This window comes from Emys orbicularis, chromosome 1 (assembly GCF_028017835.1).
Source record: "Emys orbicularis isolate rEmyOrb1 chromosome 1, rEmyOrb1.hap1, whole genome shotgun sequence".
Lineage (NCBI taxonomy): Eukaryota > Metazoa > Chordata > Testudines > Emydidae > Emys > Emys orbicularis.
The window spans coordinates 151,854,700-151,867,513 of record NC_088683.1 but is presented as its reverse complement, the minus strand read 5'-3'; the positions used below and the strand labels follow the sequence as shown (position 1 = coordinate 151,867,513).

Sequence of the window (12,814 nt, the reverse complement as noted above, 5' to 3'; positions counted from 1 at the left end):
CGCTGACTGGGATGTGGTCTGGAGACAGAAAAAAAGAGAGACAGGACAGGGAGAGAGAAACAGAGGCAAAGACGGAGAGAGAAGGTAAAATCTCCAAAACTAACATTAGAAATGGGCATGGACAACATTCCCAATTGCTATTGTTTGGGTTGCTTGGATCAGAAAGGGGTTAATCTGTGTGGTACAGCGGAAAGCAGTAGTCACCAGACTCCAGTATAGTATAGGGGATTCTGTGCTGTAGGGTGGGTGACTCAGCAGGGAGCACTTTCTGGCTTGAGTCAGTACTGATCCAAATACCTTAGCCTGGTGCTTGAGGATGCTGTGTGATTGGGTGTGTGTGACTCACAGGGGTGCTCTCCACTCTGAGTCAGTACTGACCCCTACACCCCACCATGGTGCTGAGGTGCTATAGTGCAGGAGGTGCTGTTGTTTGGATGAGAGGTACAGCTTCCTCTCCAGGCATAGGAACTAAAGTTGCTTTGGCACATTCCCCATGAGTTGGGACATTGAAGCTGTTGTCCTGCCCACCAAGCACGCACACACAGAGAAAACACTAATCAGTGCTGTTGTTTTTGTCCCAGTCCTGTAACTCCAAAGTCCAGAAGCTGAGGCTTTTCAGGAAGGACACAGGATGGAACTTTTGCAGAAGTGGTGAGTTGCTGGGTATAGAAGGGGAGCTTTGGCTTATTAATAATTTAATGAACAATGCAGCTCTCCCAGCTCCCAGGGAGCAAGGGATGGAAACAGAGAATGGGACCTAGCTCCCCTGCAGGGACTAACCACCAGGCGGTGCTGGACCCAGCCCCTGTAGCACTCCCAGCAGCCAGGAAGTGGGAGACTAGGTCTGGGAATGGAATCAGTGCCCATGTCTCACCTGGCAAGAGCTCCATGTAAAGAGCTGCAAGAGGAAGCTATTCTCAGTGTACAACAGCAAGTCTGATTGCTACTGCAAAACTCTGGAACTATGCTACATATTAATATTCAGAGCCACCCACTGGCACTTTTCTATTAACTATTTACATATAATCAGACATAGAACACTCCTGTAACATTGCCTTCCTCTTCCCTCTCTCAGGTGGCTCATCCTCTGTTGCCTCCTGGCCTGGGCTGATGCAGCCCCCATGTACGGCGAGATCCTGTCCCCTAACTACCCTCAGGGGTACCCCAATGATGTGAAGGAGTCCTGGGAAATCAGTGTGCCCCCAGGGTATGGCATCCGCCTCTATTTCACCCACCTAGACATAGAGCCATCCCAGGACTGCGAGTATGACTCTGTGAAGGTACAGTACCCCATCCACCCCCACTCAGTGGAACAGAGGGGATTGTGGGGCAGGACTAAGGAGCAGCAGCAGAGCTCAGTGGGGCCTGTGGGGAAGAACTGAAGGTCATCGGCAGAGCTTTGTATGGGAGCCCAGGACTGGAATAGGGGACCTACCGGCCCCTCCTGGTGTTGAACTCATTGAAGCACAAATGATTCAGTGCATTCACACTAGCCATGGCTGAATCAATTGAGTTTTGCCTGGCATCTGCACTAGCACTGTTTAAACCAATTCAGTTTCAATGCCCTCTCGTCACCTGTTCTCACTACAGGGTTATATGCAGAGCTACCAGCTCCGTTCCACAGCTGTCTCAGCCACTGAGCCTCCGGTAGTTTGCCAGCCGAGTGTCCACTCTCACCCGTCCCCCATTTCCCTTCCACATTGTCTCCATTAGAAATGCCCTCCCAACCGCTTTTAATGTCCCCCTTCCAGTCACATCCTCAGTCAATGAACCCTAGTTGTGCAAAGGCTATTTTAGCTATGAGTGCCATTGACCTTCACACTGGCACCCAAACACGTAAGCCTGAAATGACTCAAAGTTAACCTCTGAACAACCATAAATTATGCAGTGTAACTGGTTGCACAATAATGAGCTGCTCGGGGAGCTTGGGTGTAGACATGGGGCATGTTGCTATTGTGCCAAGGGGCTCAAATGTTGATAACAACAAATTTCTTTAGTGAGACAAGACTTCTCTGTCTGTCCTCTGCAGATCCTGTCCGGTGACCATGTCGAGGGCCTGCTCTGTGGGCGAAAGCGCAGCAGAGACCCTGGCTCCCCAATCCTGGAGGAATTCTATGTCCCTTATAACACCCTGACTGTGACTTTCCAGTCAGACTTTTCCAATGAGGAGCGTTTCACTGGTTTCAGTGCCTATTATGTTGCAGTGGGTAAGGCTGGGCCTGCCTCCGAGTCTCTGGAGTGGACATGAGCTTCTGCACAGCAGTGTCCAGGGACTGGCAGGAGGGAGGGGCTTTTGCACCAAGGTCTTCCTCACCGTGCTGTACTATCACTGTCCAACTGGGAGAGACCCCAGCAGAGTGAGCTTCTCCACAGCAGAGCCAGTCAGCACTCTGCTTCAGTGCTTCTACTCCAGAGACCTCCCCTGCTTGGCATCAGTGCCCTGTCTACCCCACTCCCTAATCGTAACCTGATATCTTCCCCCAGTTTCCTCTCTCATGCTTGGCTCACTCTGGTCTCCCTTTACTCCTTGCAGATGTGAATGAGTGCATGGATTTCATGGAGGATGCCTGCAGCCACTATTGCAATAACTACATTGGTGGTTACTTCTGCTCCTGTCCCCCAGAGTACTTCCTGCATGAGGATCAGAAGACGTGTGGAGGTAAGAGCCTCACACCTGCTGCTCCCAAAAGCAGGAGGTGATGTAGGCACCACAGATACTGAACTGGGAGGAACTTCTCCATCGGTGGTCTGGCTGTTAAGGAAATGCACAGGGGGAAGGAGGTGCAATAAACAGGGAGTACAGGACAATAAACCAATGGGATATAGAATGGGAATAGCAAAATGATTCACCATCTGAATGGGGGGGAATAGTACTAAACAATGGGAGGCAATAAAGAACTACAGAGACCAGTAAATCAGAAGTTTGCAAAGTGTTTTGGCTTCCAGCGAGGCCAGTGCAATTTTTGGGGTTGCATAAATGGAGGTATCCTGGAGCAGGAAAGTATCAATATAGTATCCCACCGGGATACTGTGCTCAGCTGCAGGGGACTCAGTCTCAGAGGCCTCACATCCCAGAACGGAGAGGGACAGTCCTTCTCCATAGAGCTCTGGGGAGATCCCACCTGGGGTACTGTAGGCAGCAATGGGATCCTTAATTGTAGGAAAAGACTGACAAACTGAGGGAGCTCAGAGAGGAGCCCAAAATGCACAGGGAATCAGAGGGGTACATTCAAAGAGCTAAATCCCGCCAGCTAGGCAAAGCCCTTGTTGGTTGTGTAACACAAACACTGTCTGCAGGTGTGCAAGGGGCACAAATCAGAGATGAAGGGGGATTGTTTCTGGAAGGCTGAAAGGGGGTGAGATTGAACCAAAGGACAGGTGCTCAGGAGCCATCCCCCATTCCGGGGGGATCTGTGCAGTTGTCTCCCCAGATGAAGGACCCGGAGCGCCACTGCTAAGGACACTAGGAAATGGGGTCCCCAGAAAGTGGATGGGAGAACAATCCTCTCCTGGTCCACCAAGGGGAGATTCTCATTTCTGGCTGATACAATGTCTCGACATGATTAATGCAGGTTACACTGGAGGAGAATTGGAAGGTGGGGGCTCTCCCCTCATTTCCCTTTCTGACCTCCCTGTCCATGTTCCTTCCTCAACCATAGTGAACTGCAGTGGGAGTGTATTCACTGAACTGTCAGGGGAAATGTCCAGCCCCAACTACCCCAACCTGTACCCTGAGAGCTTGAGCTGTGAATACCGCGTGGTCCTGGAGCCGGGCTACCGTGTGGTGCTGAACATCAGGAGTGGGGACTTTGATATAGAACCAGCCGACTCAGAAGGGAACTGCCCCGACAGCTTAACAGTAGGTGGTGGGGTACAGACAGGAGATCTCTCTGACTGGGGTCCCTTTACCCTGCTCACCCCTGATCTCAGCTATGTCCCCCTAGAGATTCCCTTCCCCTCACACTCAGGGTTCCCCTCTCCCTGCTCATCCCTAATCCCAGATGTGTCCCCCCCACTAGAGATTTCCTTCCCCTCACATTCAGTGCCCCCTCTCCTTGCTCAACCTTAATCCCATCTGTATATCCCTGTTAAGATCCCCCATCCCTTGACTCTGTCTCTGTCACTTTTTCTCTATCTCCTACTCTTCTCTTCCAATTTGTCATTGCTTCTTGTTTATTATTTTCCCAGTTCACAGATGGAAAACAACATTTTGGTCCCTATTGTGGCAACAAATTCCCAGGGCCTCCAGAAATTAAAACCAGGAGCAATATTCTTGATATTGTCTTCCAAACAGACAAAACAGCACAAAAGAAAGGCTGGAAAATGCGCTACTTCGGGGACCGTGAGTAAATACCCTTGGAAAATGCTCACTTTGCTGCTCTGAGACAGAGAGGATGGAAAGATGGTTTGGCTAAGTTGATGCCTGTTGCTTGGGTGAAAGGGGGATTGCTGGCTGGGAGTCAAAGAGAGAAAGGTGGGAAAAGAGAGAGTGAGTCTCAAACCGATCAGTCACTGATATCCTCTTTCCTCCCCAAAGCAATACCCTGTCCCCAGCGTGTCACCCCAAACTCTATTCTTGACCCCCTAAAGGACAACTACATCTTCAAGGACTACGTGAAGGTGACCTGCATGAAAGGTTATGAGGTTGTGACGGTAAGCTGCCCATCCAGTCCTGCAATGGGGTTCTACAATCCCTTCCCCTCAGATGTCCTGAGAACCCTGTTGACCTCTAAGTATCTCTCCCAGGCACTCTGAAGCACCTTCTCCTTCCTCCCTACCCACCATGGAAGCAGAAGGTCAGTTTCTAAAAACCTGACAGGGAGAGAATATGTTGTGTGCAGATTTTAGCACAGAACCACTTGAACAAATGGGGACCCCTTCCCCAACAGCTCTGCAGTGGTTCTGGACGCCCTCACTGGTCTTGAAACAGGAAATTGCTATGGCTGACTCAGACCATTGGGCCTGTTTAGCCCCATGACATCACACCTTCCGCCCCACTCCAGACCAGGTCAGACCAATAGCCTTGTCTAACCTAGTACTCTGCCTCCCTCTATACCTGACTGCTCCGCAGATATCCCTACATCTCAGTGAAATCCCTCCATGGGGGAGCTTAATTCGGTTACATTTCACTCTCAGTAACTGACACACATTCTTCTTTCACTCAGCAACAAGGCAGCCTAGCAGCCTTTCACTCCAGCTGCCAGAGTAATGGAGAATGGAGCAACTTGCACCACAAATGTGTCCGTAAGTGTCCCTTTCCTCTATGGCTGTAGGAGATCTGGAAATGGGATATGGGCCTTTCAGCGTTAGGGCATTAGTTTCAATCTGTCCTTAGATGTGGGGGAATGGGTGACTCACAGGGGGATGAGGAATGGGCTCTGAGCCTGCCTAGTGCAGTGATGACCAGTGACGAATGAGGAGTTGCAGTGGTTCCTAGTCAGACAGTGTAAATGGATTGTTGGGTGGGGATGCCCCTTTGATAACCGTCCTTTCTGTTTTTCTCTGCAGCTGTGGACTGTGGTGTGCCTGACACTATTGACAATGGCAGAGCCACCTACCAGTCAGGATTTGAGAAGACTCAGTACGGAGCCAGTATCTGCTATGGCTGCGAAGGACCATATTATACCCTGCAAACCAGAGGGGACGGTAGGCATTCCACAGCCACGGTGGCCTCTGCCTGTGATTAAAGGCCCAAGAAAGAGCATCATCCAATTGCTGTATTCTGACTGCCCCCAGTAAGATCCCCTCATGGGGCTGAGGCTGGGACTATATTCCTAGGGAAGACTGTACTAGTTGGTGTAGCCCAGTCTCGCCCAGATAAAATCCCCTAATTGGGTGGGCTTGTAGCCGATGGTCCTGTTCAATGGCCACTGCCATGGTGTCTGAGTTTGGTGGTTTGTTTGCATTGTGTTAGTGAGCTCTCAGTCTAGCTCCTAGGTACCCAAACCACCAAAAAACCCACCACACAACTGACACTGATAGTCTCTGTCACTGGCAGCTTCAGAAGAGAGGTCAAGGATTTAATGGGACAGAGACCATACTCCCTGCCAGGGTAGGGGCTGAGGCACATTGGCAGGGGTTCTGTGTCTGTGTGAGGGGGAGCTCCCTCTGCTGCTTACCGGGCTGTACTCACTGTCAGTCTGTCACCTTTGCACAGTAATCTCTCCCTTCCCACACATTAACTATTTTAAAAACTGGCTAACTGATAGGTCTCAAAATGTAATTGTAAATGGGGCAGTGTCATGGAGCAGGTGTGTTTCCAGTGGGGTCCCACAGGCATTGGTTCTTGGCCCTAGGCTTTTTAGGGTTTTTATCAATGAGCTGGAAGAAAACATTAAATTGTCACCAATAAAGTTTGCAGATGACACAAAAATTGGGGCAGTGGTAAATAATGAAAAGGACGGGTCACCGATACAGAGAGATCTGGCTTGGTTGGTAAACTGGGCACAAGCAAACAGTTTGTTTTAACATTTTAGTACAGCCAAATCTAAATGTACGCATCTAGAAATAAAGAATGTAGGCCATATTTGTAGGATGGGGGATTCTAGCCTAGAAAGCCATGATCCTGAAAAAGACTTGGGGGTCGTGGTGGATAATTGTGAACTCCCAGTGTGATGCTGTGGCCAAAAGAGCTAATGCGATCCTTGGACGTATAAATGGGAATATTGAATAGCTGTAGGAAGATTATATTACCTCTGTATTTGGCACTGATATGGCCACTGCTGGAATACTGGGTCCAGTTCTGGGTCCCTAATTCATTAAAGATGCTGATAAATTGGAGAAGGTTCAGAGAAGAGCTATGAGAATGATTAAAAGTTTGGAAAACACACCTTATAGTGTTAGACTCGAGGAGTTCAATCTATTTAACTTAACAAAGAGATGGTTAACGGGTGACTTGATCTCAGTGTATAAGTACCTACATGGGGAACAGAAATTTGATAATAGACTCTTCAGTCTCGCATACAAAAGTATAGCAAAATCCAATGGCTGGAAATTGAAACTAGACAAATTCATACTGGAAATAAGGCAAATTTTTAACAGGGTGGGTAACTAATCCATTGGAAAAACTGACCAAGGGCCATTGTGAATTCTCCATCACTGGCCATTTTGAAATCAAGATTGGATGTTTTTCTAAAAGACCTGCTCTAGCTCACACAGGAATTAATAAATTAAGGGAAGTTCTGTGCCCTGTGTTTTGCAGGAGATCAGACTAGGTGATCACAGTCATCCCTTCTGGCCACAGAATCTAAGAAAACCAGTTCCCCAGAGTTGTTAGTCACATTCTCATGATGTTTTGTACTGAAATCCTTTCCATGCTTCTGTGTTTTCCAAGGGGTTTATCGGTGTTCAGCCAGTGGGAAATGGGTGAGCAAAGAGATGGGAACAGAGCTTCCAGCATGTGTCCCAGGTATCACAAAGAACTTTGTGTGTATGTGTGTGTGTGTGTTTGTTTGTTTTGTGGAGACCCAATCACCATTAAAAGTCAGTTTTCTCTCCACCACTTCTCTCTAATTTAAAGAAAGCTGAATCAATCTGCCTGAAAAATTGTTGGTTCCTTTTCCAGGGTAGAATTTGACTGGATAATTTGAGTAACATTAGATTGGGTGTTTCTGAGATTGGTGGGTTCCTGAGAAAGATCAGAGGGGGCAGCAGAAGGAAGCTGGGAAGTACATAAACTCTACCGGTCTTCTAGTGAACCAGAACAGGGTCTCACCGCAGCCAGTATTGGACCCTGCTGCCGCCTCAGTTTCCCTACTATTGGCTATGCTGGTTCTCATGTTTTAGCCCTTCAGACAAATTAAAATTCATCCCTTTCCAGCAGGTAAACAAAAAAAGTCTAAAAAACAAAACAGATGTCCAGCAACCTCACGCTGGGTCTTCCCCAGTTTAGTCAGGTGCATCCTTACCAGGCCACATAAACTTTTCACCCTCTCTTGGATGTAGCTTCTTTTGTAGCCCCCTCCTGGGCTCAGCAGTCCATTATGTGCTGTTGGAGCAGGGCAATAGACAGGGGACTTCACCCACCTTCGCTGGAAAACCCAGCCTAGACCCCTAGGAAAGCATAAATGTTAACTCTCTTCAATACTCATCCATGCTCTCCTGGCCAGACTACCTTGAATATCCTTTCTCAGGGCCTCTATCTGCCCCTTAAGGGGGAGTTGCTCCTGCCCCTTGCTACAGTTAGCTCCAGCCAGGCCTTTCCCTCTAGCTAGTATGGAGAGCTTCTTCCCTAGTGCTCTCTGGGTCTTCTGTAGGTCTCTCACCTGTGACTCATTCAGCAGGCTCCCTCTGATAGGAAGCACCACCTCGTGGCTACAGGTATATGATACCTGGCCACCTGAACCAACCACCAGGTCCAGCTCAAACTCACCATCTGGGAGGTGGATAACTAGGCACTGGTGGGGCTACGCTAGCCCCCCTGAAAGGGCCAGCCCACTCTGTGACATGAACCTTGCAATGTCTGCATAGACTCCTGTGAAAGGGAAACTCCTGAAACATGTTTTAAAAAATAAAACTAAGGAAATTCCATGACAGAACAATGAATTAAGTTTCAGTGAAGTTTGAAACTGTAGCCTGGCAATTGTACAACCTAACATTCTAAACTAGGGACATTAACTGTAATTGAATAAAATCCACAAAAGATGGAAAGTCACAGACTTCCCAGATTACGATAATGTGACAGAGTCCTGTGGCACTTTATAGACTAACAGACGTATTGGAGCATAAGCTTTCGTGGGTGAATACTCACTTCGTCAGATGCATGTCACAGATGCATTACTATGATAATGTGAGAAGCCTTATGTGTGGGCCCTTGTCTTATCACTGAATAAGCTGAATCTCACAGACAACTTTATCCTCAAAGAACACACAGCTTCACTGCATCCATGAGACTCGTTGCCTGTGACCCTCCTAACCAATGCCCCTACACTATAGGATTTACACACCACGAGCAGAGAAGAGTGTGATGGCAAAAGATCAAAGACAACTATGTGTAAAACCAGTGCATTATGCTTCAGACTATCCAGAGTCCAGTATAAACTCTCCAGAAGAGTGGGTTTGTCTGATTTAATTCTTTCTACAGCCTTTACCAAAATCCTTCGTCTTAAGGGAATATATTGCAAAACAAGAATGATTGGTACAGTGGATGGACGATATGAGTTTGGCAGTGATAAAAGGGCAGAACTGAGCCTGTTTGGGTGACTTTAACAGTGAATTTATTGACTTCTTACATTAGAATTTGAGGATGCATAGGAGACAAGGTGGGTGAGGACCCACTTTTGTTGGTGGAAGATACAAGCTTTTGAGCTACACTGAGTTCTTCTTCAACCAACATGACTTCAACAGCAATGCGAACAATTTAAGGATGGGCATTTTTATACTTCACTGAAGTTAACAAACTTTTTATTTCCAAATTTGCTTAGTATGGGCTGTCAATTAATCGCATTTAACTCAAGCAATTAACGCAAACCAAATTAATGAGATTTAAAAAAATTGTTGCGTTAAATTGCACTTTTAATCACACTGTTAAACAATAATAGAATACCAATTTAAATTTATAATAAATATTTTTGGATGTTTTCTACATTTTCAAATATATTCACTTCATTTACAACACAAAATACAAAGTGTACAGTGCTCTCTTTATATTACAACAATGTTATGCAAACACCTGTTCTCACTTTCAGGTGATATTGTAAATAAGAAGCAGGCAGCATTATCTCCCGTAAATGTAAATAAACTTGTTTGTCTTAGCGATTGGCTGAACAAGAAGTAGGACTGAGTGGACTTCTGACTCTAAAGTTTTACATTGTTTTGGTTTTGAGTGCAGTTATGTAAAAAAAATTCTACATTTGTAAGCTGCCTTTTCATGATAAAGAGATTGCATTACAGTACTTGTATGAGATGAATTGACAAATACTATTTCTTTTATCTTTTTTACAGTGCAAAATATTTGTAATAAAAAAAATATAAAGTGAGCAGTGTACACTTTGTATTCTGAGTTGTAATTGAAATCAATATATTGAAAATGTAGAAAAACATCCAAAATATTTATAATATATTTAAATTGGTATTCTATTATTGTTTAACAGTGTGATTAAACTCACAAGTAATTGTGATTATTTTTTTAATCGTTTGACAACCCTGTTCCTTAGTTTTTCTTTTCTGTAAACTTTGGATGCAGATTATTTGACATAGAAATGCCATGGACAGAGGTTACTCTGAACCAGGGTGATGTCAAGGAGACAGGAGAGAGGGGACTATGGGGTTTTTAGTGATGCACAGACAACCACCCTACTAGCAAGTGGTAATTCTCCCATTTTTATTTCCCTTCTAGTCTGTGGGATCCCCAGTACACCCATTCAGGAGCAGCAGAGGATTTTTGGGGGCACCCGTGCTAAGCCAGGCAACTTCCCCTGGCAGGTCTTATTCCAAAACCCACGGGGAGGTGGGGTACTTATTTCGGACCTCTGGGTGCTGACTGCAGCTCATGTGCTGGATGATTCAAATAGCAAGCCCACAATGTATGCTGGGGTAACCAACATCAACCAACAGCTCCAGAGGGAGGAGCCCATACAGCTGTTTGAAGAAGAAGTGTTCATTCACCCTAACTGGACAAAGGTGGTAAACCCAGAAGCTCGGACAAATTTTGATAATGACATTGCACTGCTGAGGCTGAAGGCGCCTGTGAAGATGGGCCCCAAGATCTCACCACTCTGCCTCCCTGGTGGTTCCCCTGAATATGAGCTGGAGAAAGGCAGACTGGGCTACATATCTGGCTGGGGCCGGACAGAGGACCGAAACAGAGTTTACCATCTCATGAAGGCACAGATCCCTGTGGTGGACATGGCACAATGCCGTAGTGTTAAGCCGAAGCCACCTGCTGATCCCACCACTTTCCAATTCACTGACAACATGGTCTGTGCTGGAGATGGCACAAAGGACAGCTGTTCCGGGGACAGTGGCGGAGCCTATGCCATCAAAGACCCCCACAATGACACTCGGTACTATGTGGGTGGCCTGGTCTCCTGGGGACCACGGTGTGGCACATATGGCCTTTACACCAGAGTGCAGCGCTACCGGGACTGGATCTTGGGGACCATGAGCCGATACGAGGTGGCAGAGGGATCACACAAATAGATCCTTCTCACCCTAGGGCACTGCCATCTCACCAGGTGTTGAGGTCACATGTCCCAGCAGATTGGCTGCCCTTTGATCCCATCTACTCTTTGTGCAACAGACCAACTGCATTGTGGCTGTGCCAGAGTAGGGAGTCAGAAACAATGGGTTATCTATTCCATTGTAACTACATCAGGGAGGGGCATCTCTCTTCCTTCCTCCACTGGAATTGCCAGGGCAGGAACAGAGAGCATGCTGGGTAAAGAGGCCCCCTTTTACCTTTACCCATCACATTCTTTGCTCAAATTCCTTGGTTTTCAGAGAGAAGCTAGCCATGCCCCATCTGCATGATAGCTCTGAGGCTGAAACCCATCAGTGGGGACAATAGAGGGCAATTGCTGGTCCACAAGGACTAGGTTCAGAGCCTGGCCAACCAATAGAAAAGGGGCTGCTCCTTCTCCTCACTGGGACAATAGAGGCTCACTGACTTCCGACTCATGTATTCTCTGTATCACTTACAATATCTAACTGCATTAAAGGATCACCAAATCACCTCCCTGTGTGTGCAGTCTCCTTTCTTCTCAGACTAGACCTAGGTTCCCAACTAAAGTGATCCATCTCCCCCCTCACTCCCATGCTAATAGCTGTAGGCCTTTTAAAAGCTGTGGCTCATGCTACCTCACTGCAGTATCTGGGACCTTTATATGAGCCACAGCTGTACTGGCTGGATCCTCACTGGCAGCTGCTGTCAAGGAGAAGTGGTTGTTTCACAGATCCAGGTCTAGGAATCAAGCTGAGGGGAGTGACTCGTCTCGCATTCACCTGCCTCAGGGCCAGATTTTCAAACTTAGTCATATTGTGCAACATACACAAAGTCCAGGGAGGTCAGTGGATTTACATCAGAGATGTACTTGTCAATCATCAATGTCTCACAGATACCTTCCTTTCCAGCATGCTACTCCCAGTCCTGAATTCTCCATACACGTTCTGGAGTAGTGAGGGAATAGTTCCTCTCTATGTGGCTCTGAGGAGACATCACCAGAGTTACTGTGCTCTGCTCTGGGGTCCTCAATCTCTGAGGCTTCATGTCCTGGAGCAAGGAGGGGATAACACCTCTCTGTATGGCTCTTGGGGAGACACCACCTGGATACTCTGCTCAGGTCTGGGCCCTTGAGTCCCAACACTACCTTTGCATTCAGCCTTGGACAGGCCCCACCTGAGGGCCTGCTTTCAGAATTGGGCCTTGTCAGGGTTCCTTCCCCACTCTGAACTCTGGGGTACAGATGTGGGGACCCGCATGAAAGACCCCCTAAGTTTATTTTTGTCAGCTTAGGTTAAAAACTTTCCCAAGGCACAAATTCCACCTTGCCTTGAACAGTATGCTGCCACCACCAAGTGATTTAGACAAAGAATCAGGGAAAGGACCACTTGGAATCCTATTCCCCCAAAATATTCCCCCAAGCCCTGCACCCCCTTTCCAGGGGAAGGTTTGAGAATAATATCCTCACCAATTGGTACAGGTGAACACAGACCCAAACCCTCGGATCTTAAGAACAATGAAAAAATCAATCAGGTTCTTAAAAGAAGAATTTTAATTAAAGAAAAGGTAAAAGAATCACCTCTGTAAAATCAGGATGGTAAGTACTTTACAGAATAACAAAAGTTTCAAAAACACAGAGGATTTCCCCTCTAGGCA

The 12,814-nt window shown here is 47.1% G+C and overlaps 1 protein-coding gene across 1 annotated transcript; it reads left to right on the top strand.

The window, feature by feature from the left end:
* The first annotated feature begins 631 nt into the window (after nt 1-631).
* Nucleotides 632-11,139, top strand: C1S (complement C1s). The gene is made up of 11 exons (XM_065422127.1): nt 632-651; nt 1,076-1,280; nt 2,030-2,207; nt 2,534-2,659; nt 3,660-3,859; nt 4,189-4,342; nt 4,538-4,653; nt 5,166-5,244; nt 5,509-5,646; nt 7,334-7,408; nt 10,337-11,139. The coding sequence occupies exons 1-11, from the start codon at nt 632-634 to the stop codon at nt 11,137-11,139; spliced, it is 2,094 nt and encodes a 697-aa protein (XP_065278199.1).
* The last annotated feature ends 1,675 nt before the right edge of the window (nt 11,140-12,814 follow it).